This window comes from Muscardinus avellanarius (genome assembly GCF_963383645.1).
Source record: "Muscardinus avellanarius genome assembly, chromosome: 3".
NCBI lineage: Eukaryota > Metazoa > Chordata > Mammalia > Rodentia > Gliridae > Muscardinus > Muscardinus avellanarius.
In genome coordinates, this window is record NC_137788.1 from 35605573 (window position 1) to 35632842 (window position 27270).

At 43.7% G+C, this 27270-nt stretch overlaps 1 protein-coding gene across 1 annotated transcript in view; it reads left to right on the forward strand.

The window, feature by feature from the left end:
- The window catches only part of CCDC30 (coiled-coil domain containing 30), a gene marked incomplete at both ends in the record, with an annotated part of 95558 nt that overhangs the window by 38142 nt on the left and 30146 nt on the right, over positions 1-27270 (forward strand). The window contains 5 exons of the mRNA XM_080691392.1: positions 2628-2807; positions 9678-9887; positions 15548-15702; positions 17582-17726; positions 27008-27120. Coding sequence (XP_080547518.1) covers positions 2628-2807; positions 9678-9887; positions 15548-15702; positions 17582-17726; positions 27008-27120 — 803 coding nt within the window. The remainder of the gene's footprint in view (positions 1-2627; positions 2808-9677; positions 9888-15547; positions 15703-17581; positions 17727-27007; positions 27121-27270) is intronic.

Consider the following 27270-nt stretch of genomic DNA (forward strand, 5'->3'; position numbering starts at 1 on the left):
TGGTCAATTCAGGATTGAAACCAAAATGTAAAAGTCTGACCTGGGCTGTGGTGAAGACCTCTTGGCTCTGACCCTGAAAGCACAGGCTACAAAAGCAGAAATTGGCAGGTGGGGTTACATCTTATCACACATTATGTCACAACATGGCTTAGCTTCTGTACATTAAAGGAAACAATCAACATGGCAGAGACAACCTAAGGATTAAGAGAAAATATGTTCAAACCATACGTCTGGTAAAGGGGTAATATTCAAAATAATGATCTCAAATAACTTAATATCAAGAACACAAACCACCCAGTTTAAGAAAGAAAACCATGCCAAGGATCTGGTCATGGAAGTGCAAACCTGTAATCCTAGTATTTGGAAGGCTGAAACAGGAAGAACAAAGGTTTGTGTCCAGCTTGGGCAACTTAGTGAGGCCCTTCAAAACATAGTGAGACCTGTTTCAAAATAAAAAATAAAATAGGGCTGGGGTTTCCCTGGGTTCAGTCCTCACTACCACATTTTTTAAAAAGTGCAGCGCACCTAAATGAAGCATTTGTCAAAAGACATACAAGCCAGGAGTGGTGGCGCACACTTTTAATTCCAGCATTTGGGAGGCTGAGACAGAAGGATCGTGTTTTGTGGACAGCCTCAGCTACTTAGTGAGGCCCGTTGCAACTCAGTGAAACCCTGTTTCAAAAAAACAAAGAATAGCCAGGCGTGGTGGCGTGCTTGTAATGCGCACTCTTGTAATCCCCACGCTTGGGAGGTGGAGACAGAAGGATAGAGCAGGTTCGAAGCCAGAGACCCTGTTTCCAAAAATAAAGTATAAAATAGGTCTGGGAGTGTAACCCGGAGGTAGAAGGGCTTCCAGGAACCCCAGTACCACCAAAAATAAATAAATAAATAAAATAAAGAATAGCCGGGCATGGTGGAGCACGCTTGTAATCCCAGCAGTTGGGAGACTGAGACAGGAGGATCGGGATTGTGGACAACCTCAGCTACTTAGGCCCGTTGCAACTCAGTGAGAACCTGTTTCAAAATAAAGAATAAAAATAGGGCTGGGGATGTAGCTCAGAGGTAAAATGCCCCTGGGTTCCATCCCTAGTACCACACACACACACACACACACACACACACACACACACAAAGGCATACAAAAGGTTAGCAGGTGTGTGAAAAAACGCTTGACATCACTAGTTACCAGTGAAATGAAAAATCAAGACCACAGTGAATCTGGTCATGACGGCACACTGTAATGCTAGTACTTGGAGGCTGAGACAATAGGATCCCAGGTTTGAGAATAGCCTCAGCAAGTAGTGAAACTTATCAACCTAGTGAGATTCTGTTTCAAATATAATAAAATAGGGCTGGAGGTGTAGTTTGGAGGTAGAATGCCCCAGGATCAATCCCTAGTATGACGGGGGGGTGGGGGGGAAACCCACAGTGAGATATCACCTCACTCTAAAAAAAAAAAAAAAAACATGCTATCAAAAGACAAGATTTGTCAGCAAAGATATGGAGAAGAGGGAGAGGGAGCCTTCGTGCACCCTTGGTGGGAATGTGAAGTAGTTACAGCCATTGTGGAAAACAGGATGGAGGGTCCAGCCGTTCCACGTCTGCCTGTGTATCCAAAGGGTCTGAAGTGAGTAACTGAAGAGCTATCTGCACTCCTATTTGATTGCAACCTCTTGGTGTTAGCTGACTTACACAGCCAACCTAGGTGTCCATCCATGGATGAATGGGTAATGATCATGAGGTGTTTTTACTGTCTGTGACGGGCACCATCAGGCTTAAAGAACATTTCTGTTGAGTAGAAACTAGAGAAGAATCATCGGTAATAAAAAGAAAGTGGTGAAGGCTAGAGAAGCAGAAGGCCTTTTACTACATTTTCTCTTTTTGCCAACAGACACACCCATGCATGGTCCTGCACACTCACTAGTGTGTTTTCACGTGCTCACCTGCACCTCCTCACATATAGACCGTGAGCTCCCCTTGCACTGGGGTGTTTTTTCTATAATCATCCATGCTTCTACTGCCCTTTATTGATATAAAAGTTAAGAGGGCAGCTGGGCGTGGTGGCGCACGCTTGTAATCCCAGCATTTGGGAGGCTGAGACCAGGGGATCGAGGCCAGCCTCAGCTACCTAGTGAGGCCCTCTGCAACTCAGTGAGACCCTGTTTCAAAATAAAGAATAATAGGGCCGGGATGTAGCTCAGTGGCAAAGCGCCTGCTTTGCAGGTTTGGCGCTCTGGGTTCGATCCCTGGTTCCAAAAAAGACAAAAAAAATAAATAAATAAAATAAAGAATAAAAAATAGAGCAGTGGGTGTAGCTTGGAGGTCGAATGCCCCTGGGTTCCATCCCCAGACCCACAAAAAAAAGTTAAGAAGGTGAATTGTCTGTGCATTACTGCTTTTGCTCCCATTCCGTGATGTTTTCACTCTACTCTCACAGTTGTCAATTGCATGGGCATTACCAAGGAGCCATAAATGTAAACGAGTAATTTGCTTTAGGTAAGATAATTCCAAAAACACTTTCTTACATGTGAATAATCACATTCTGACAATGCCATTTCTGACAGCTGGAACCATTATTTTACCAGCACTCTTTCAAATAGGATCCTCTTTTTAAATGTGTGCTTTAGTATCTGTCATCTGGAGAAAAACTCAAATACGAGCAGCAAGAGGAAGTACAACAGCTTCGCCAGAATTTGCATCGGCTCCAAATCCTTTGCAGCTCGGCTGAAAAGGAGCTTCGATATGAGCGAGAAAAGAACTTGGACCTAAAGCAACACAATAGCTTACTTCAGGAAGAAAACATGAAGGTAACTCTAATGGGCACATCCTTTACTGACGGAATAAACGAGTCAAAATTCCTCAGCATTATCATTCGTGATAGGAACCAAGGATGGGTGGGTGGACACTGTAAGGGATCTGGTAACCTCCTCCTTTAACTTTTTCCTACTAAATATAATTATTTATTTTGAAACATGTTCTCACTAAGTTGTGGATAGCCTCAGTAAGGAGCTGAGGCTGGCCATGAACCTGTGATTCTCCTGTCTCAGCCTCCCAAGTACTAGGATTACAAGTATGTGCCACCAGGCTGGCCCTATTTTTTTTTTTTTTTTTTTTTTTTGCAGGTCTAGGGATGGAACCCCGGGGCATTCGACCTCCAGGCTACATCCCCTACCCTATTTTTTATTCTTTATTTTGAAATCCGGTCTCACTGAGTTGCAGAGGGCCTCACTAAGTAGCTGAGGCTGTCCACGAACCCGTGATCCTTAGGTCTCCGCCTCCCAAATGCTGGGATTACAAGCATGCGCCACCACACCCGGCCTATTTTTTTTTTTTTTTTTTTGGTGGTACTGGGGTTCCTGGTTCCTGGAAGCCCTTCTACCTCCGGGCTACACTCCCAGACCCATTTTTACATTTTTATTTGGAAACAGGGTCTCCTAAGCCAGCGCACGCGGCTAGCTTCGAACCTGCGCGATCCTCCTGTCTCTGCCTCCCAAGCGCGGGGATTACAAGCGTGCGCCACCACACCCGGCTCGGCCTATTTATTTTTAAAACAGGCTCTTGCTAGCGGGCATGGTAGCGCAAGCTTGTAATCCCAGAAATTGGGAGGCTGAGACAGGAGGATTGTGGTTCACAGCCAGCCTCAGCTACTTAATGAGGTCATTTGAAAGTCAGTAAGACCCTATTTCAAAATAAAGAATAAAATATAGGGCTGGAGCTGGACATGGTGGCGCATGCTTGTAAACCCAGCACTTAGGAGGCAGGAGGATCGCACAGATTCGAAGCCAGCCTCAGCTACTGAGTGAGGCTCTTAGCAACTTAGTGAGACCCTGTTTAGAAAAGCCCCTGGGTAACACCAGGCATGGTGGCGCACCCTTGTAATCCCTGCGCTTGGGAGGCAGAGACAGGAGGATCACACAGGTTCAAAGCCAGCCGCGCTGGTTTAAGAGACCCTGTTTCCAAAAATAAAAAAATAGGTCTGGTAGTGTGGCCCAGAGGTAGAAGGGCTTCCAGGAACCCCAGTACCACTGAAACGGGGGTTTCTTGAGAGAAAACCCGACGAGTTCTTGTCTACAGTGTGCGAAGAATGACACCCGCAGACCTCAGGAAGGGGAGTAAAAGGTTTATTGGAAGCAGCAGGGAATGGGGCAAGGGTGGCTGAACACCCCCAAAGGGGCTGGAACTCTGGATCCAGCAGCTGCCTTCAGGACAATACTTGAGAGTAGCCCAAGCCGAATTGCCTTCAGGTGCAGGCTGCTTTCTTCCAGAGTCCACGCGATCTGCCAGAAGGGAATAGAGAAAAGTGGCCGAACACCCCATAGGGGTGGTTGGAACTCCGGGGTCCAGTAGCTGCCTTCAGGGTCACTACCCGAGTGTCGCCTGAGCCACGTGCCCTCAGATGCACTCTGCCTTCTCTCAGGGCCAACACGACCTGCGAGAGAGAGAACAGCTCCCCAAAAGGGGAGGGGGTCCCGAGCAGGAAAGTCCCTACTTTGCCATCCGACTGGCCGATGCCTGACCGCTTGCAAGTCCGTTTTTGGTTAGGGTGACTTTTGGGATTCCAAGGAGAATTTGCATAGGGCATTTGCAAGTACTTTGAAGGGTCTCCTTTCAGGAATGCCAGACTTGCTGGGTGGGTTTGTTGATTAGGAAACTCAGGATGGCTTTGTGAAACTCTGATCCTTCTTATCTCTGAGCCTTTGGAGTTTCAGGCATTTGTCGCCCCTCAGGACACTCAGGAAATTAACTTTTTTTCTACCAAGGCCTTTTCCCTATCTGCCTATTTCCTTTCTACCTCCTCACCACCAAAAAAAAAAAAAAAAGAAAGAAAGAAAGAAAGAAAAAGAAAAGCCCCTGGATTTCACCCCCAGTACTACAAAAAAAAAAAAAAAAGAAAGAAAAAAAAAATAGAGCTGGGGGTGTAACTCGAGGTAGAATGCCCCTGGGTTCCACCCCCAGTACTGCAAAAAAACAACAAACAAACAAAAAACAGGCTCTTAATAGGTTGATGAAACTCTCACTACTTTCTGAGGCTGTCCTTGAACCTATAATCCTCTTGTCTTAGCCTCCCAAGTTCTGGGATTACAAGTATACACCACCACATCCGTCTCTTTTTGGTGATATCAAAGAGACAAACTTATTATAATTTTTTTCCTACTGACCTATATAAAGCCACCAATTATAAGGAGGCATTTTGATCTTAGAATGTATAATTGCTTCATTTTTATAAACATTTCTATTCTGTTAATAAAGTACTTGATTATTTTTACATGTCTGATAATGTTTTTGGAGATGTTATCTTTCTGGTTTTGAGAACTTAAAGCAAAACTAGTGCTTTACTTTCTGAGGTCTCATTAGCTGAGGAAGCTGGACACTCGAGCAGCTTTTATTCAAAGAGCTTTGTCCTTGGATAGAGTGTGAGAGCACCTTATTTCAGATATGCTCAATTAATGAATGTAAGACTCTTTCTTGAGTGTACTAGTATACACTAGTTTTTTTTATTTACTACTAGTATAGTAAATAAAAGGGGCTGATTAATGTTTCTACTTTATTTGTTTATTTATTTATTTTTATGGTACTGGGGTTGAACCCCAGGGGCATTCTACCTACGAGCTACACCCATGGTCTTATTTTTTTATTCTTTATTTTGAAACAGGGTCTCACTGAGTTGCAGAGGGCTTCACTAAGTAGCTGAGGCTGTCCGCGAACCACAATCCTCCTGTCTCAGCCTCCCGAATGCTGGGATTACAAGCCGCCACATCCGGCTGATGTTTATACTTTTTAAAGGATGCTACTATGAATATTCATGTACATATGCCCTAATGTCCATTAATAATCATTTCTCTGTGTGTGTATGTGTGTGTGTGTGTGTGTGTGTGTGTGTGTGTTGGTGTGTGTGTGTTGGTGTAACAGGGGCATTCTATCTCCAAGCCCTATTTTATTTCTTATTTGGAAACGGAGTCTTGCTAGGTTAAAGAGAGTCTCATTACTTGCAGGGGCTGTCCTCAAACCCGCGATCTTGTCTCGGTCTCTCAAGTACTGGGATTGTAGGTGTGCACCATCATACCCAGCATAAGTATCCATTTCTGTAGGATTCGAGTGCGAATAGAACTTTTGTGTCATAGTGTAATATTTGAACTCCTCTAAAGTTTTATACTCTAACAGTGCCCTACATCCTCAACAATTTTTGGTCCCATTGGACTTTAAAAGTTTTGCTAATTTATCATACATATATAGTAATAGTTCCTTGTAGTTTTAATGTATATTTTCATGTTTAAAATGAATTGAGAGCTTTCATATATTTATTGGGCGTTTTTTCTTTTATAAAGTATCCAAAATTTTGTTCTTGTTTCTTTTGGTTTCTGTCACTTTAATTTTTTCATTAATTTTTAGGAATTATTTATATTTGAACCCTTTATCAGGTATGATTACAAAAATCATCTAACCTGTGGCTTACATATTTTTTTATACTGGGGATTGAACCAAGGGGCATTCTAACTCTGAGCTATACTTCCAGGCCTTTTTTTTTTTTTTTTTTTTTTTTTGGTGGTACTGGAGGTGGAACCCAGAGGCTTTCTACCTCCAGGCTATACACCCAGACCCATTTTATATTTTATTTGGAAACAGGGTGTCACTTAAGTTGCTAAGAGCCTCACTAAGTAGCTGAGGCTGGCTTCAAACCTGTGTGATCCTCCTGTCTCAGCCTCCCAAGCGCGGGGATTACAAGCGTGCGCCACCACGCCCGGCTCAGGCCTTTTATTTATTTACTTACTTACTTACATATTTTATTTTATTTTGTTTTATTTTATTTTATTTTATTTTTTGCGGGTCTGGAGATGGAACCCAGAGGCATTTGACCTCCAAGCTACACCCCCTGCCCAATTTTTTATTCTTTATTTTGGTGGTGCTGGGGTTCTTGGAAACCCTTCTACCTCCGGGCTATACTCCCAGACCTATTTTTTATTTACTTATTTTTTAAATTTGGAAACAGGGTCTCTTAAGCCAGCGCGGCTGGCTTCGAACCTGTGTGATCTTCCTGTCTCCGCCTCCCAAGCGCGGGGATTACAAATGTGCATCACCACGCCTGGCTATTTATTTTGAAACAGGGTCTCAATGAGTTGTGGAGGGCCTCACTAAGTAGCTGAGGCTGTCTGCAAACCACGGTCCTCTGGTCTCAGCCTCCCAAATGTCAGGATTACAAGTGTGCACCACTATGCTTGGCTTACTTACTTATTTTAAAACAGGGTTTCAAACCCAGGCATGGTGATACACACCGTAATCCCAGTACTTGGGAGGCTGAGACAGGAGGATTTCAGGTTCAAGGACAGCCTCAGCAAGTGGTGAGACTCTCATCAATCTTGCAAGACCCTGTTTCAAAGTAAAAAATTTAAAATAGGGCTGGGGTTGTAGCTTGGGAGTAGAATGCCCCTTTGTTCAATCCACAGTGCCACAAAAAATAACTAAACAAGAAACAACCGGTTTCACTCAGATGCTGAGGCTGGCCTTGAACCTAAAATCCTATTGTCTCAGCATCCCAAGTTCTGGGATTACAGGCATGTACACGCTGGGCTTAGCAATTTTCTTTCTCTGTATGTCTTTTGGTGAATCAAATTTTTCATTTTAATATAATGAATTTTCTAAATAATGATCTGAAGCTCTTGACTTAACAAATCTTTGACTACCTCAAAGTCATAAAGATAATCTATACATTATCTTTTGTGTGTGTGTGTGTGTGTGTGTGTGTGTGTGTGTGTGGCATTCTACCTTTGAGATACACAGCCAGCCCTATTTTATGTTTTATTTGGAAACAGGGTCTCACTGAGTTGCTGAGAATCTCACTAAGTTTCTTAGTCTCGGGTCAAACCTGTGTCTTCCTGTCTCAGCCTCTCAAGTGCTGAGATTTCAGTTGTGTGCCACCAAGCCCAGTTCTCCTACATAATCTTCTCAAAGCTTTACCTTTCAAATTCTTATCATCAATATATTGGAATTGATTTTTGTGTATGGTGTGAGGCAGGGGGTCCAATTTTATTTTGTTTTTTCAATATGGACCTACAGTTTTCTGGAAAGGATATACCCCTTCCCATGGTCACCTCAGTCATAAAAATATCGGTATATATGTGGTATGTTTCTGAGCTCAGTATAAGTATTGATATTTGACAGAAAATAAACATTTTCACCTTGTTCTTTTTTTTTTTTTTTTGGTGGCACTAGGGGTGGAACCCAGAGGCTTTCTACCTCCAGGCTATACTCCCAGACCTATTTTATATTTTATTTGGAAACAGGGTCTCACTAAGTTGCTGGGAGCCTCACTAAGTAGCTGAGGCTGGCTTCGAACCTGCGCGATCCTCCTGTCTCAGCCTCCCAAGCGCGGGGATTACAAGCGTGCGCCACCACACCCGGCTTTCACCTTGTTCTTATTCTAGGATATCTTGGCTATTCTTGGCCTTTGGAAGTTCTATGTAAATTTTACAATCAGTTTATCAAACTACACACATACCCACATGTACTCATATGTAGTGCTCACACACAACTTTGGGAGATTTTAGTTGGGGTTACAATGACTACAGGTCAATATGGACAGAATTTTAAATCTTTACAATCTTTAAAATGTTTTTGTTTCAGTACTGGGGATGGAACACAGGGGCATTTTACTTCTGAGTTCCAATCCCAGCCCTATTTTTTATTCTTTATTTTGAAACAGGGTCTCACTGAGTTGCAAAGGGCCTAAGTAGCTGAGGCTGTCCTTGAACTGCGATCCTCCTGTCTCAGCCTCCCAAATGCTGGGATTATAAGCCTGTGCCACCACGCCTGACCAGTGACATTGACATTTTTTATCACATTAAGGAAATTGAGAGTTAGTTTGCTCAACATTTTATGATAAATATATGTGCAATTTCATCCAGTTCTCTATTTTGCAAAATAATGTTTAAACATTTTTTAAGTGTAGCAATATGCTGAATTACATTGACTGATTTTCTCAGGTTAACCCAACTTTGCATTGCTGGAATAAACCCGACTTCATCATAAAGTATCACACTAGAGGTTGGAATATTGCTCATGCCCAGCTCTCAATCTGTATTTTTAATGGGATGCTTTGGCTGCATCATAGACAATAGATTAGATGGAAGTAAAATTGGAATTAGCTATGACCCAGGTCACAGCTGATGATGACTACACTGTTGGCAAAACAACACAGATTGATGCAAAATAGCTGCGGAGTCAGCGTGGCAGGACGTGCTCACAGCGTGCATCATCTTATGATGGAAAGGAAGAGTCAAGGGTGACTTTCCAGTGACCAGCCGGACAACTGAAGAAAGATAGTAAGCCTCGGGGCGTGGTGGCGCACGCTTGTAATCCCAGCATTCGGGAGGCTGAGACCGGGGGATCACGGTTCGCGGACAGCCTCGGCTACTTGGTGAGGCCCTCTGCAACTTATTGAGACCTGTTTCAAAATAAAGAATAAAAATCAGGGCAGGGGGTGTAGCTCGGAGGTCGAATGCCCCTGGGTCCCATCCCCAGACCCGCAAAAAAAAAGAAAAGAAAAGCAAGGCAGTAAGCCGTGCAGCGTTGGCACTCGTCAGCTTTGGGTGACTGAACTCCTTGAAAGATACCTATTTTGGACCACATTCACATTCATTCCACGCTTATTTTTCTCGTCCTTATGTCTTCCCCAACTCTAGTTGAAAATTGAGCTGAAGCAAGCCCAACAGAAGTTACTAGACAACGCAAAGATGTATGCTACGCTCACAGCGGAGTGGAAGCACAGTCAGCAGAAAATCAAGGAGCTGGAGCTGGAAGGACTGAAGCAGGCTCAGAGCATTAAATCACAGAGCAGTCTGCAGGAAAGGCTGGCTCAGGAGAAAGCAAAAGTTGCCGCTGCGGAGGAAAAGGTAACTATCTTAATGCTTAATAAACAGCACGCAGTGGCTACCACTGCCCAAGTCCTGATTCCTTACAGAATTTAAAAAATAGATATGGTTCACTGCACTTTGGAGTCTGAGACAGGAGGATTGCACAGGTTTGAAGCCAGCCCCATCTACTTAGTGAGGCTCTCAGGCAACTTAGACCCTGTTTCCAAATAAAAATATAAAATAGGGCTGGGAGTATAGCCCAGAGGTAGAAAGCCCCTGGTTTCCACTATAATAGAATTCTAATTTTTTTCCTTTACCATCCCTATGTTTTTATCTCTTTTGATTTCACCTGATCCTACAATTCCAGCGAATCGTGTGTGGTTTTTAAAAACTGCATGAACAGCCGGGAGTGGTGGCACACGCTTGTAATCCCCACACTTGGGAGGCAGAGACAGGAGGATGGCGCAGGTTCAAAGCCAGCCACGCGCTGGCTTAGGAGACCCTGTTTCCAAATAAAAATGTAAAAATAGGTCTGGGAGTGTAACCCGGAGGTAGAAGGGCTTCCAGAAACCCCAGTACCACAAATAAATAAATAAATAAATAAATAAATAAATAAATAAATAAATAAATAAATAAAAACTGCATGAAGGCTGGGCATGGTGGCGCACGCTTGTAATCCCTGCGCTTGGGAGGTTGAGACAGGAGGATCACACAGATTCGAAGCCAGCCTCAGCTACTTAGTGAGGCTCTCAGCAACTTAGTGAGACCCTGTTTCCAAATAAAATATAAAATATGTCTGGGAGTATAGCCCAGAGGTAGAAAACGTCTGGGTTCTACCCTCAGTACCACAAAAAAAACAAAACAAAACAAAACAAAGACTGCATGAACTTAAATGTTTGTTTCATTAAAAACTAGAACATAACTTAAGAGAGCTGACCATGTTTTCAAATTTCAAAGGATTTATTCTCTCATTTGGATTTCTGTTTATATGGTTTTTATTTTGTAACATTTTAGAGGGACTTTTGTTAGGAAATGAACCTTTTAGAAGCATTGCCTTACATTTTAGATTGCCTAACACCAGGTGGCAGTAGTATATAGCAGTTGCAGGTTTTGATGTGCGGTTTGGTCAAATCTTGAATAAATAATCATCAAACCATCTACATATAAAGCAAACATCAAAAAAAAAAGAATGACAGCAATATGAATTAAACTAAAAAGAGCCAATGTTGAATTTAAAAAACCAGCACAAAAGAGTTCATACTGTATGGTTCTGTTCATATGACGTTCAAGAATACATAAAACAGTGGGATGGAGTTGTATGTAGCCTAGCATATGTAAGTACCTGGGTTCAATCCCCAATACTACAAAACAAGAATAGATGAAATCAGGAGGTTGGGCAGAAGGATTATAATTTTTAGGCCAACCTGAGCAACTTAGTGATACCCTGTCTCAAAATAAAATTTAAAAGGGGTTACAGGAGTTGAGCGTGATAGCACACACTCACAATCCCAGCATTTGGGAGGCTGAGACAGGAGGGTCGTGGTTCATGGACAGCCTCAGCTATTACTTAGTGAGGCCCTTTGCAACTCACTGAGACCCTGTTTCAAAATAAAGAATAAAAATAGGGGTGTATTCATTTTGAGTCACCCCCTCATGCCATTTTGGCATGGGGCTGTATTTCTATTTTCTGTATTTCTATCTTTTAATAAACTTCTTTAAATCTTCAAAAAAAAAATAGGACTGGGGATGTATCTCAGAGGTAGAATGCCCCTGGGTTCCATACCCAGTACCACACACAAAAATAGGGGCTGCCAAGTGTGGTGTTATAATCCCAGTACTTAGTAGCTTGAGACAGAAGGATCGCAGCTTCAAGGACAGTCTCAGCAAGTAGTAAGGCTCTAATCAACCTAGTGAGACCTTGTTTCCAACCAGAAAATAAAATGGCTGGGCTATAGCCCAGAGGTAGAATGCCTCTGGGTTCCATTCCCAGTACCATAAGAAAGAAAAGGAAAGGAAAGAAAGAAAGGAGGGGAGGGAAAGGAAAGAAGGAAGGAAGGAAGGAAGGAAGGAAGGAAGGAAGGAAGGAAGGAAGGAGGGAGGGAGGGAGGGAAGGAGGGAGGGAGGGAAGGAAGGAAGGAAGGAAGGAAGGAAGGAAGGAAGAAAGGAAGGGAGGGAGGGAGATGTAGCTAGGTGGTCGATCACTTGCCTAGCATACATGAGATCCTGGGTTCAGTCCTCAGTACTGATAATCTGGGGTTGTGGCTTTGGCTCAGTGGTAGAGCGCTTGTCAGAGTTTGGACTGGCTTTGACTTCAGTCATTAGCACCACAGAGAGTGGAGGCTGGGGACGGAAGATGAATTCTCTTAGGCAGAACTAAAAAGGAGCAGTTCCAAGGTAATTGAGCTGGCCTCAGATGGCAGCTGCCCTCAAAATTGAGTCATCCTGCATCTTCCCTTCTCCAGTGCTTTGCAGGCTCCTCAAGGACCTAGGTCCCAGAGCCTGGGGCTGGTGCTGAAAGCCCTCCTCTTAGAAAGAGGGTGGCCATCCGCTGGTGTCTGTTGAATGTTAGAGAGGAATGTGGTACCAAACCATGGTAAAGATTACTTACTGGATCAAAAATACATTAAAGGAAGAATAGCTATCCTGCTAAAATCTACTCATTGAACACGTATTTATTGAGTGCCTACTATGTACCAGTCAGGATTTTAGGTGACACAGAGGTTTTATAAAAGAAGCAAAGTTACAAACAGGCTTGAAGAGCAGAAACTTGAGTTTTCTTCGCTTTGTCTGTTTTTTATTTGTTTGTTTGTTTGTTTTTGTCTGTTTTGTTTTGGTACTAGGGACTGGACCCAAGAGCGTTCTACCTCTGAGCTATACTTCCAGCGCTATATATTTTTTATTTTATTTTGAAATGGGATCTCGCTAAATAGCTGAGATTTTTTAAAATAGTGTCATTAAGTTGCTGATGCTGACCTAGAATCTGTGATCCTCCTGTCTCAGCTTCCCAATACTGGGATTACAGATGTATACCACTACTCCTGGCCCCCGTCCTTTTTTAAAGTTTTTATTTTAGCTGGGCTTGGTGGCACATGCCTGTAAGCCCAGTGCTTGGGAAGCTGAGACATGAAGGATCACAGATTCAAAGATAGCCTTAGCAAGTAGTGAGATTCTCATCAACCTAGTGAGACCCTATTTCAAAATAAAGCATAAAAAATAGGGCTTACAGCCGGGCATAGTGGGACACGCTTGTAATCCCCATGCTTGGGAGGCGGAGACAAGAGGATTGTGCAGGTTCGAAGCCAGCCTTGCTGGTTTAAGAGACCTTGTTTCCAAATAAAATATAAAATAGGTCTGGGAGAGCCGGGCATGGTGGCGCACGCTTGTAATCCCCACGCTTGGGAGGCGAAGACAGGAGGATCGCGCAGGTTCGAAGCCAGCCACGCTGGTGTAAGAGACCCTGTCTCAAAAATATAAAATAGGTCTGGGAGTGTAGCCCGGAGGTAGAAGGGCTTCCAGGAACCCCAGTACCACATATATATATATATATAATAAAAATATATATATATATATATATTTTTTTAGATAGGTTTCACTAAATTTCCCAGGCTAGCTTGGAACTTGCAATTCTCCTTTATCATTCTCCTGAGTAGCTTGGATTACAGGAGGTGTCACCACACTGGCAAATATGTTTTTAAATGGCACTTTTGACCTAATTTGTAAATTCTAAAATATAATTATATAGAGTCTTCAAATTCACAAATCAGATTTTCAGTCCTATCAGGGTGTTACAGAACGTATTTTTGGTGCTAGGTGATATACTAATAGGTACTTGGTTCATGAGAGACTTCTATTTTCTCTTGAGATGTTATTCATTAATCTGGAGCTTCTATGGAGATGCTTTTACACATGGCTGTTGGAAGCATAAATTGGTGTAACACTTCTAGGTGTGGTGGCACACACCTGTAATCCTAGTACATGGGAGGCTGGGACGGGAGGATCTCAGGTTTGAGGACAGCCTCAGGAAGGAGTGAGATTATCAGCAACCTAGCAAGAGCCTGTTTCAAAATAAGAATTAAAAAAAAAAAAAGCCAGGCGTGGAGGCTCACACTTATAATCCCCGCGCTTGGGAGGCTGAGACAGGAGGATCGCACAGGTTCGAGGCCAGCCTCAGCTACTTAGTGAGGCCCTCAGCAACTTAGTGAGACCCTGTTTCTAAATAAAATATAAGTCTTGGAGTATTAGCCCAGAGGTAGAAAGCCTCTGGGTTCCACCCCCAGTACCACAAAAAAAAAAAAAATAGATATATACAGGGCTGGAGGTGTAGCTCAAAGCTAGAATGCCCCTGAGTTCAATACCCAGTACCACACACACAAAAAACGTTTGGTGTATCCTCACAGTAGGATTGTATGCAACTGTAAAAGAGAAGGCAATTCTACCTGTACATGTAATATGGGATATAAATCACCAAGTATATTGTTATTTTTTAAATCAAGCAGTCATGATTTGCTTTTGTTAGTGGTAGTGGTGAGACTGGGGATTGAACCCATGGAGTCCCACTAAGTTGGCAAAGTTCTCACTAGACCCCGAGGCTGGTGTTGAACCTGTGATCCTCCTGTCTTAGCCTCCCAAGTAGTAGGATTACAGGAATGCATCTGGCTGTATAAAATAAAGTAATTATTTGTAATTATTTTAATTTGTGGGTGGGGAGGTTGGGGATTGATCCTGGCACCTTGCGTGTGCTAGACAAGCGCTCTACTGCTGAGTTACATCCCCAGTCCATGTATAAAATATTATGTGTAAGTAGGGAGGAGTGGTACATACCTATCACCCCAGCACTAGGGAGGCTGAGACAGGAATATCACAGGTTTGAGGCCAGCCTCAGCAACTTATTGAGACCCTGTTTCAAAAAAGTAATAAAATAGGTTTAGGAGTGTATCTCAGAGGTAGAAAGCCCCTGGGTTCCATCCCCAGTACCACAGTACACACACACACACACACACACACACACACACACACACACACACTCTCTCTCTCTCTCTCTCTCTCTATATATATATATATATATATATATATATATATATATATATATAATATATATATGGAGGATAACTACATAATATTTGTTTAATGACTGAGTCTCTGGAAGGATACAAAAGAAACTTATAACAGTGGTTACCTGTTTGGTAGAGGAAATGGGATAGGTATGGAAAGGGAAAGGATTTTTTTTACTTTATAGCTTCTTTTATACACACACATTGAATGATATAAATATATTACAGATAGCAAGTATTAAGTCATTTGTTTTAAAGCTATACTAAAGCCGGGCGTGGCGGCGCACGCTTGTAATCCCTGCGCTTGGGAGGCTGAGACAGGAGGATCGCACAGGTTCGAAGCCAGCCTCAGCTACTTAGTGAGGCTCTCAGCAACTTAGTGAGACCCTGTTTCCAAATAAAATATAAAAAGGTCTGGGAGTATAGCCTGGGGGTAGAAAGCCCCTGGGTTCCACCCCAGTACCACCAAAAAATAAATAAATAAATAAAATAAATAAAGCTATACTAAATCTAGCTATTTCACTCTTTACTTCAGAGCAGATGCGCACACTGGCCCTGCTGTGTTAGGCATCGCCAGGCCCTTTCCCTAATTCAAAGAAAGATCACGCTCTTCCTAATATTTCACCTGTAAACGTTTTCTCATTCAAGATTTTGGACCTGCAGCAGAAATTAGAACATGCTCATAAAGTCTGCCTCACAGACACTTGTATTTTGAAGAAGAAGCAACTAGAGGAAAAAATCAAAGAAGCAATAGAAAAAGAATCTGATTTAAAGCAGCAGTATCAGGAAGAACAGCAGAAGAGGTAAGAGGGGCAGGACTGAGTTTCCCCAGGGGCTAGCCGTGACTGAGTCCATCAGCAGGGCCACTTCATTTTATTTTATTTTATTTTATTTTATTTTATTTTATTTTATTTTATTTGTGTGTATGGTACTGAAGATTAAACTCAGTAACATTCTACCTCTGAGATACACTCCCAGCTCTATTTTATTTTTTATTTGAAAACAGGGTTTCACACCAGGTGTGGTGGCGCACGCTCGTAATCCCTGTGCTTGGGAGGCTGAAACAGGAGGATCGCACAGGTTCAAAGCCAGCCTCAGCTACTTAGTGAGGCTCTCAGCAACTTAGTGAGACCCTGTTTCCAAGTAAAGTATAAAATAGGTATAAAATACAAAAGCATGCCTCATCATGCCCAGCCCTATCTTATTTTTATTTTGAAACAGGGTCTTGCTAAGTTGATGAAAACCTCACTGCTTGCTGAGGCTGTCCTTAAACTTGTGATCCTCTTGTCTCAGCCTCCCAAGTACTGGGGTTATGGGTGTGGGCCACCATACCTGATTTAACAGAATCATTTACTAGTGTAGTGTTTACTCTCAGTTCCCACACACTATAACCAGAAACATTACAGGAGGATTGCAGGTTCAAGGACTGCCTCGGCAAGTACTGAGATTCACATCAACCTAGAAAGATCCTCTTTAAAAATAAAAATAAGAGAGCCGGCCGTGGTGGTACATGCTTGTTATCCCAATGCTTGGGAAGCTGAGATAGGAGGACCACAAGTTCAAACCAGCCTCAGCTACTTAGTGAGGCCCTCCACAGCTTAGTGAGATCTTGTTTCAAAATAAAGAATAAAGCCAGGTGTGGTGGTGCACACTTGTAATCCCAGAATTTGGGGGGCTGAGACAGGAAGACGCTGTTTCAAAATAAAGAACAAAAAAATAGGGCTCCACCGGGGAGCTACATAAGGCTCGGGGAGGGAGAGGAAGACCTTCCTTCCAGGTTTCGGCACCAGATGTAACATTGAAATTGAGTTGGGGGTTGCAAGGGAGGAAAAATCCAGCCAAGGAGTGTGAGACCAGGCTCTTTTTACTTTGCACTTCTGAGCAAGGTCTGTCATTTCAGGAGACCCCAGAGCCCAGGAAGCCAGAAGTAGAGACAGGGCAATCATAGCAGAGAACTGACAGTGAATTAGATGAAGTAGAAATGATAGAGGGGCCAAGTGTGGTGGTCCACACCTGGAAGTCCAGCTACTCTGGAGGATTGTAATCCCTGTACTTGGGAGGCTGAGGCAGCAGGATCACAGGTTCACAGCCAGCCTCAGGAACTTAGTGAGACCCTCCACAACTTAGTGAGCCCTTGTCTCATATTTAAAAGAAATAAGAGCCAGGCATGGTGGCACACACTTGTAATCCCAGCATTTGGGAGGCTAAGACAGGAGGATCTCAGTTCGCGGACAGCCTCAGTTACTGAGTGAGGCCCTTTGCAACTCAGTGAGACCCTGTTTCAAAATAAAAATACAAAATAGGGCAGGAGGTGTAGCTCAGAGGTCAAATGCCCCTGGGTTCCATCCCAGACCCACACACAAAAATAAAATTAATAATAAAAATAATAATAATAATAATAATAATAATAATAATAGGGCTGGGGGTATATCTCAGAGGTATAGAACATTTCTGGGTTCAACCCCCAGACCTGCAATAAAAAGGAAAAGAAGAGTATGGTAAGAGGAAGACCTAAGAAAAGCTCCCATCACAAAGGAGGTTCACCGTGAACGCCCCTTTATCTTTGGTCACATTTTCTGCTTCACTGAACAGGAACAACAAAATTCCCTTGTGAGGAAATAAAAATGTTAGGTCTGCGTTTCGTTTTCAACGTGTGATTTACTGTATGTCAACTGCCCTCAGGAAACTCCTAGATGAGAATGTTAGTGAGCTCCAGAGGCAAGTGACAGCCTTGCAGGACAGAGAGAGCCAGCTGGAAATGACCAGTTCCCAGCAACACGAGGCCCTCCTTGAACAACTGGAAAATGCAAAAAGGAAATCTGAGGAGGTAAGGAAGGAACTAGATGTGCTTTTCAGTTTCCCTGTTCTCATAGCTGAGTAATAGCTAATTATTATTGTAAGGGCCTAGCGTTTTACCATTAAGTTTAGTCAAGGTTCCCCCAAGAAAGCAGTATACACTTTAAGTGTGTCCGTGGGAAGGGGAAGTAGCTTCTCTGTACCCTTTGAGGTCCTTTGACTGAGCTACATATGAAATCAATGTTAAGCTGGGCATGGTGGCCCATAACTATAGTCCAAGTGCTTGCGAGGCTGAAACACAGGAGGATCACAGGTTCGAGAACAGCCTCAGCAAGTAATGAGAATCTCGTTAACATAGGGAGAAGCTGTTTCAAAATAAAAATAAAAAGGGCTGGGGGTGTAGCTCAGAGGTAGAAGGCTCCAGGATACAATCCCCAGTATCAAATACGGGGGGGGGAGGGGGGTGGGGATTGATGTTAAAACAGACTAACAGGCCAGGTGGTGCACACCTGTAATCCCAGTACTTGGGAGCCTGAGACAGGAAGATTGCAAGTTCAAAGATAGCCTCAGCAGCATAGTGAGACCCTCAGCAACCTAGCAAGACCCTGTTTCAAAACAAAAAATAAGCCGGGCGTGGTGGCGCACGCTTGTAATCCCAGCATTCGGGAGGCTGAGACCTGGAGGATCACAGTTCGCGGGCAGCCTCAGCTACTAAGTGAGGCCCTCTGCAACTCAGTGAGACCCGGTTTCAAAATAAAGAATAAAAACTAGGGCTGGGGTTGTAGCTCGGAGGTCAAATGCCCCTGGGTTCCATCCCCAGACCCGCAAAAAAAAAAATAAATAAATAAAATAAAATAATAATAATAATAATAATAATAATAATAATAATAATTAAAAGGGCTAGGGGTGTAGCTTGGTGGTAGAATGGCCACCAAGAATGTTTTTTGAGGGGGCACTCTGAGGATGGAAACCAGGGGCATTCTCACCCGATTTTTTTTTTTTTTAATTTGGAAACAAGGTCTCACTAGGTTGATGAGAGTTTCACTACTTGCTGAGGCTGTCCTCAAACATGTGATCCTCTTATCCCAGCCTCCAAAGTATCAAAGTACAGGGATTACAAGCAACCTCCACATCTGGCTCACAAAAAGAAATTTAAAAAAATAAAAACAAAAATAACACACTAACAAGAGAAATTTTTTGGGTGGAGGGGGGGTACTAGGGATAGAACCCAGGGGCATTCTACTAGCCTCTGAGCTACACCCCCTAGCTCTATTTTATGCTTTTTTTGTATGCGGTACTGGGGATGGAACCCAGGGGCATTCTACATCTGAGCTATACTCTAGCCCTATTTTTTATTCTTTATTTTGAAACAGGGTCTCACTGAGTTGCAAAGGGCCTCACTAAGTAGTAGCTGAGACTGTCCTCAAACCGCCATCCTCATGTCTCAGCCTCCCAAATGCTGGGATTACAAGCATGTACCACCATGCCCAGCTGTATTCTTTTATTTTGAAACAGGGTCTAAGCTGAGAAGGACCTCACTAAATTGCTGAGGCTAGCCTTAACCTGAAATCCTTCTTTCTCAACCTCCCAAGTACTGGAATTACAAGCACGTGCCACCGCTCCCAGCTAGAAAAAAATTATTTAATTACATGCGTATATGTGGGTATCCCATAATGTGAGATGCAAGAAGGGTCAGATGACTAAAGTTTACGTAGCATCTGAGCTACAGAAAAGAATAGGGACTTGTGGTCTTTGGGGCATGATGGGGACAAGCTATTGGGGAGTTGTAGAGGTTGTCTTGAGTAAGAAAGTCTTTTAAGTAACACAAGGTGTTAGGAGCAGCCTTTTTCATGACACATACCTTTACTAATGAAGATTTCTTGCATAGATGTAAATTCCTTTTATAAAATGATAGCTTTTCAGAACTTTTTTGTTTGCGGCTTCTCAGAATAACCAGCTTAAACTATGCCAAAGAAGTATATTTGGGGGTGGCATATTTTCATCTCCTATAGTATTGTTTGGGAGTTGTATGTCCTGAGCGCCAACATAATTTTAAATTTTTTAATCATAATTTTAAGTAGATTTTTTGTGGTACTGGGGGTGGAACCCATGGGCTTTTCTACTTCCAGGCTATACTCCCAGACCTATTATAAACTTTATTTGGAAACTAAGTAGCTGAGACTGGCTTTGAATCTGTATAATCCTCCTGTCTCAGGCTCCCAGGTGTAATCCCATTACGAGCATGCGCCACCATGCCCGGCTCTAAATGGATGTGTGTGTGTGTGTGTGTGTGTGTGTGTGTGTGTGTGTGTGTGTGTGTGGTACTGGGGTTCCCGGAAACCCTTCTACCTCTGGGTTACACTCCCAGACCTATTTTTATGCTTTTTTATTTGGAAACATAGTCTCTTAAGACAGCATGGCTGGCTTCAAACCTGCGCGATCCTCCTGTCTCCACCCCCCAAGCCTGGGGATTACAAGCGCGCCACCACGCCCGCCCGGCCTAAATGGATTTACGAAGCTGTTGGAAGAAGCTGGGTGTGGTTGTACACAATGGTAATCCCAGTACTTGGGAGGCTGAGACAGGAGGAGCACAGATTTGAGGATAGCCTCAGCAAGTTAGTGAGATTCTTAGGAACTTAATGATACCCTGTTTCAAAAGAAAAAAAAAAAAAAATAGAAAAGTATTGGGGTGTAGCTTGGAGGTAGAATGCCCCTGGGTTCAATTCCAAGTATCTCTCTCTCTCTCACACACACACACACACACACACACACACACACACACACACACACTGTTGGAAAAGAGAAAGAACAAAATGTGAAAAGGAACCTCTGTAGGCTTTTGATAAATCCAGAAGCTCAAAAATCAGGAGGGTGTGGTGGCACATTCCTGTAATGCCCATATTTGGGAGGCTCAGTCCAGAGGATCACAAGTTTGAGGCCAACCTCAGCCACTTAGTGAGACCCTCAGGAACTTAGTGAGACCCTGTTTCAAAAAAATTATAGAAAAGGGCTAGGGATATAACTCCGAGGTAGAATACCTTTAGGTTCCATCTTCAGTACTAAAATAAATACATAAAAATTTAAACACCACAGGGAAGCCAGGTGTGGTGGTGCATGCTTGTAATTCCAGCACTGGAAGTACTGGGGAGGCTGAGCCAACAGAATCGAGGTTCACAGTCAGCCTCAGCTACTTAATGAGGCTCTCTGTAACTTAGTAAAACCCTGCTTCAAACTAAAGAATAAAATATAAGGCTGGGAGGTATAGCTCATAGGTAGAATGCCCCTGGGTTCAATCACCAGTTCTGAAAAAACAAGTCACGGGAAAACCACGTCCTTTCACACTAAGTGGGGAATTTGCAGGAACTCTTCTGCAAGCCCCTGCATACATCTCACCTGCCGTCTGCCCATTCACCTACCTGCTAGGGAGCACTAAAGGAAAAACCAAACCTGTTTCTTCCTTCTATAGTCACCCCGCTCTCAGTACTTCTCTCTGAACACCAAATGTGTGGTTTTGTTCCACACCAAGCAATTCTCCTCTTCTGTGTGGACCCCAACCGGGTGTACAAAATGGTAACTCAGCGTGACACTATCTACCTGGACTTCAGGTCCCACAAGTTAGGGACGCCGTCCTATACGAGTGCCCCACTTCAGAGGCCAGGTGCAAGTCCAGGTTTTCCCCTGGGATTCTGGAGGTTCCTACAACTCACCATCAGGTCTGAGCATTTGTTAGAATGGCTTGCAAAACTAAAACAGCTTATTTACTAGGCTACTAGTTCATTATGAAAGGATACCACTCGGGAACAGCCAGAAGGAAGAGATGCACGGGCCAAGGGGTGCGGAGCTTCCATGTCCTCTCTGAGCCTGTCACCCCCCTCAGCTCCGCGGGTTCAACTCAGGAGCTCTCCCAATCCTGTCCTTTGGGGGCTGGCTCCTCCCGCCATCCCCCAGCAGGTGAGCATCAGAGTGTTTCAGGGAACCCGGCACTCTCACCAGAGCGCTTGGTAAAGTCTTGGTGAAGGGAGCATCTCCTGGACCCACATGGTTTTGAGATGGGTGAGCATGTCACTGGACTTATTTATTTATTTTGCGAGTATGAGGTTGGAACCCAGGGGCATTTGACCTCCGAGCTACAACCCCTGCTCTTTTTTTTTTTTTTTTTGGTGGTACTGGGGTTCCCGGAAGCCCTTCTACCTCCAGGATACACTCCCAGACCTATTTTTTTTAACATTTTTATGTGGAAACAGAGTCTCTTAAGCCAGCGAGGCTGGCTCCGAACCAGCGCGATCCTCCTGTCTCCGCCTCCCAAGCGCGGGGATTACAAGTGTGCGCCACCACGCCCGGCACCTGCTCTATTTTTTATTATTTATTTTGACACAGGGTCTCACTAAGTTGCAGAGGGCCTCACTAAATAGCTGAGGCTGTCCGTGAACCACGATCCTCCAGTCTCAGCCTCCCAAATGCTGGGATTACAAGCATGCACCACCACGCCCAGCACTGGAATAATTTTCTAATCAGATCACTGGAACAATTTTCTATCTATTTGAGCCTTTGGTTTCCTTCCTTTCTCTTATGCCAAAGAAGTGTAACATCATATATATACTGGGGATTGAACCCAAGGGCATTCTACTTCTGTGCTATATCCCCAGCCCTATTTCATTTTCTATTTTGAAACAGGTCTCACTAAGTAGTGGAGGGCCTCACTAAGTTGCTGAGGCTGTCCTCTAACCTGCAATCCTCCCATCTCAGTTTCCCAAACAGTAGGATTACAGGCATGGGCCACCACACCCAGCTTGAAATATGACATCTTAATGTCAATGTCTATAATCACTGTTGAGTCCAAGTTTGAACCAACTAACCAAGCACTATGAAAGTCACTCTTAGATGTCCAAACTAACACATTAAACCCTGACTATCTGGTACATGCATCCATATCAATAAATGTATCCTATTCAATGTGATATTCTTTCCACAAGGAATATTATAATTTACAACCTTATAACTTCCTAAAAATATATTCCTACACATATTCCTTGGGTTTCTTCCCATTTAAGTTGGCAAAAGCTTGTCAGTCTTTCAATATGGCAGACACTAGGTCAGTCCCTAACTTCTCGAGATGTGTTGGGATCCATCTCAAGTGATACAGGATGGGAGGGGATGAGTGGTGGTCACAATACAGATGTGGATCTTAAGGACTACAGGTATGTTCTTGCACAGCAGCCGTTCCAGGTGAAATCAATGCAGAGTCCTCATAGCAAGGGTGGTTAATCTCCTTAGACAGCAGGGCAGTGACCGCTCGTGCTGACAAAAGAAGACCCGGGAATTTAGGGGTCCTTTCAGATATTTTATTCCCAATTCTCAGATTTCTATGCATTTCAGAAGCCATGCTTTCCACATAAAAGACCCGGCAAGACTATGAAAGCAATTTGTGTTGTTAAGTCTAAAACCCAGGTGATAGCCAGGTGTAGTGGCGCACGCTTGTAATCCCTGTGCTTGGGAGGCTGAGACAGGAGGATCACGCAGGTTCGAAGCCAGCCTCAGCTACTTAGGCTTTCAGCAACTTAGTGAGACCCGGTTTCCAAATAAAAAATATTTTTAAAAAAGGTCTGGGAGTATAACCCGGAGGTAAAAGCCTCTGGGTTCTAACCCCAGTACCACCAAAAAAATTAAAAATAAATAAGCCGGGCGTGGTGGCGCACGCTTGTAATCCCCGCGCTTGGGAGGCAGAGACAGGAGGATTGCGCAGGTTCGAAGCCAGCCGCGCGCGCTGGCTTAGGAGACCCTGTTTCCAAATTAAAATGTAAAAATAGGTCTGGGAGTGTAGCCCGGAGATAGAAGGGCTTCCAGGAACCCCAGTACCACCAAAAAAAAAAAAAAAAAATCCAGTTAATGAAATTTGAAATTTGGGTTTTATTTACATCAGCCTCCTGGCCACAAGAGAGGTTACTGTAAGGCACTCAAAGCTCTTGAGTTCTCTGACTACACCTTGTTCCAGAATTCAAGCCCCAAGTAGGCCATCTTCTGCTCATTAACACGGGCAGAGGGTGCTAGCTCACCCCCAGTCCTTGTAGTTCTCTGTTCTATTATAACATTCTTTGTAGCAGTCATGTGGTTTTCCAGAGCACTTCATTACAGGCAACTAAAAGCTGATAATCTCATCAGCTCTTTTACCATGGATTATTAGTAGTAATGACAAGATTATACTATAGGCTGAGCATCCCTAATGCAAAAATCTGAAATCAGAAATGCTTCTGAGCCGGGCGTGGTGGTGCATGCTTGTAATCTCCGCACTTGGGAGGCTGAGACAGGAGGATTGCACAGGTTCAAAGCCAACCTCAGCTACTTAGTGAGGCTCTCGGCAACTTAGTGAGACCCTGTTTCCAAACAAAATAAAATTAAAAAGTAGGTCTGGGAGTATAGCCCAGAGGTAGAAAGCCTCTGGGTTTTACCCCCAGTACCACACACACACACACACACACACACACACACAAAGGGCAGGGAGTATAACTCGGAGGTTGAATGCCCCTGGGTTCCATCCCCGGTACCACGGAAGATGAAAGAAAGAAAGAAAGAAAGAAAGAAAGAGAGAGAGAGAGAGAGAGAGAGAGAGAGAGAGAGAGAGAGAGAGGAAAGAAGGGAAGGAGGGAGGGAGGGAGGGAGGGAGGGAGGGAGGGAGGGAGAGAGGGAGGGAGGGAGGGAGAAATGCTTCTGAATCTGAAAATTTTTGAGCTGGCCATGGTGACACATGCCAATAGTCCCAGCTACTAAGAAGGCTAAGGCAGGAGGATTGCTTGAACCCAGGAGTTTGGGGCCAGCCTCCCCACATAATGAGACACTGTCTCCAACAAACCACCACCAACAAAACCCTGAAACTTTTGAGCACTTAAGTGAATGCTGGTGCAAAATATACTGCATAAAATTATGCTCCGGCTATGTGAAAAAGGTATATAGAAATATAATTTTTTGTGCTACTAGGAATAGAACCCAGGGGCTTTTTACCTCCAGGCTATATGTGTGTGTGTGTGTGTGTGTGTGTGTGTGTGTGTGTGTGCGCGCGCGCGCACACATATATACATACATACACATACATATATATATATTTTTTTTTTTTTTCCCCTGGTACTGGATATGGAACCCAGGGGCATTCTACCTCTGAGCTACACCCCAAGCCTTATTTTTCATTCTTTATTTTAAAACAGGGTCTCACTAAGCCGGGCGTGGTGGCGCACATTTGTAATCCCCGCACTTGGGAGGCTGAGACAAGAGGATCACACAGGTTCGAAGCCAGCCTCAGCTACTTAGTGAGGCTCTCAGCAACTTAGTGAGACCCTGTTTCCAAATAAAGTATAAAATAGTTCTGGGAGTATAGCCCGGAGGTAGAAAAGCCCCTGGGTTCCACCCCAGTACCACAAAACAAACAAACAAAAAAAGGGTCTCACCGAGTTGCAGAGGGCCTCACTAAATAGTAGCTGAGGCTATCCTCTAACCACGATCCTCCTGTCTCAGCCTCCCAAATGCTAGGATTATAAGCGTGTGCCACCACGCCTGGCCTATTTTATATTTTTATTTGGAAACAGGGTCTCACTAAGTTGCCGAGACCCTCCCTAAGTAGCTGAGGCTGGCTTCGAACCTGTGCAATCTTCCTGTCTCAGCCTCCCAAGTACTGGGATTAAAAACGTGCCACCACGCCCAGTTTAAACATAAATAAATTTGTGTTTAGAATTACTTGGGTCTCACGCCGGGCATGGTGGCGCACGCTTGTAATCCCCGCGCTTGGGAGGCGGAGACAGGAGGATTGTGCAGGTTCGAAGCCAGCCGTGCTGGCTTAGGAGACCCTGTTTCCAAATTGAAAATGTAAAAATAGTTCTGGGAGTGTAGCCCAGAGGTAGAAGGGCTTCCAGGAACCCCAGTACCACCAAAAAAAAAAAAAAAAAGAATTACTTGGGTCTCATCCCCAAGACACCTCATTAGGTAAATGTAAATAGTCTAAAATACCCAAGAAAATTAAAAATTCAGAATACTTTTTTTTAGTATTTTTATTTTTGGGGGGTACTGGGGATTGAACTCAGGAGAATTCTACCTCCAAGCTCACCCCTAGTCCCATTTAAAATTTTTATTTTGAAACAGGGTCTCGAGCTGGGCATGGTGGTACTCCCTTATAGCCCAGTACTTAGGAGTCTGAGACAGGAGGATCACAGGTTTGTGGCTAGCCTCAGCTTCTTAGTGAGGCCTTCTGCAACTTAGTGTGACTGTTTCAAAATAAAGAATAAAAAAATAGGGCTGGGGGTGTAGCTTGAAGGTATAGTGCCCCTGGTTAAATCACCAGTTCCAAAAAGAAAAAGGAAACAGGGTCTCGTTAGGTTGATGAGCGTCTCCCTGTTTCCTGAAGCTGTCTTCAAATCTGTGATCCTCCTGTCTCAGCCCCCAAAGCGCTGGGATTATAAGTGTGCGCCACCATCGTGCCCAGTGAGCAGAGTTTTATAGGGCGAGGGAAGTCAGAGTACTTCCCAGGAGGCTCCTCGGAGCTCAACTCAGCAGCTGCCCTGACCATACGCCTCCTTCAGCAGAAGGGCTTTGCCATGTACATCCCCTCAACATCGTACCTTTATCAGCACACAGTGTTCTCACTTTTATTTTTTTATTTTTTTATTGGTGTATTATATTCATACATCATATTGGGGTAAAAAACTTGTGTGTACCTACATGTACACATCACCGATTTCACTCCTACCCAATTCCCACCCCATTCCCTCCCCATCCCTCCCTCCCTTGCTCGGCTTAGTGGTTGATTTTGATATGTTTAAGTACATTGTGTGTTTTAGAGATTTTCCTCTTCCCCCCTCCTTTCTCCTCCTTTAGGTTGTCTTGTTTGCTCCTCCATAGGATTTTCTTTTTCATCTAGAGTTTCTCCTATGACCCAATTCTCCCTAACTCTCACATATTAGGGAAAGCATCTGATTTCTTATTTTTTGTGACTGACTAATCTCACTTAGCATAATGTCCTCCAGTTCCATCCATTTCCCTGAAAATGATGTAATTGAGTTTTTTTGATGGCTGAGTAAAATTCCATTGTGTACATATCCCACAGTTTTGTTATCCATTCATCTGTGGATGGACATCTTGGCTGGTTCCATAGTTTGGCTATGGTGAATTGTGCCGCTATGAACATAGATACACATGCATTAGTTTGGTAGTTTGGTTTCTTTTCTTTTGGGTAGATACCCAGAAGTGGTATTGCTGGATCAAATGGTAGATTTCTTCCCATTCTTCTGAGGATTCTCCATACTGTTCTCACTTTTAATAACTGTCTTTCAGCATATCAAGAGCAACCAGGAATTGTCAGAGAAGCTATCTATGTTACAGCAAGAGAAGGAAGCCCTGTGGAAAAAATGTGGGCAGTTTTTGGAGCAGCTTGATGAGAATGTGAGGTAAATACACACACACACACACACACACACACACACACACACACACACACATGCGCGTGTGTTGCATACAGCCCATGGGTTCCCTCTGGAAGGAAGCTATGTAGAGCAGATGTTCCCGCCTGGGCCAGTGTGGGGCAGAGCAGTGGGGGT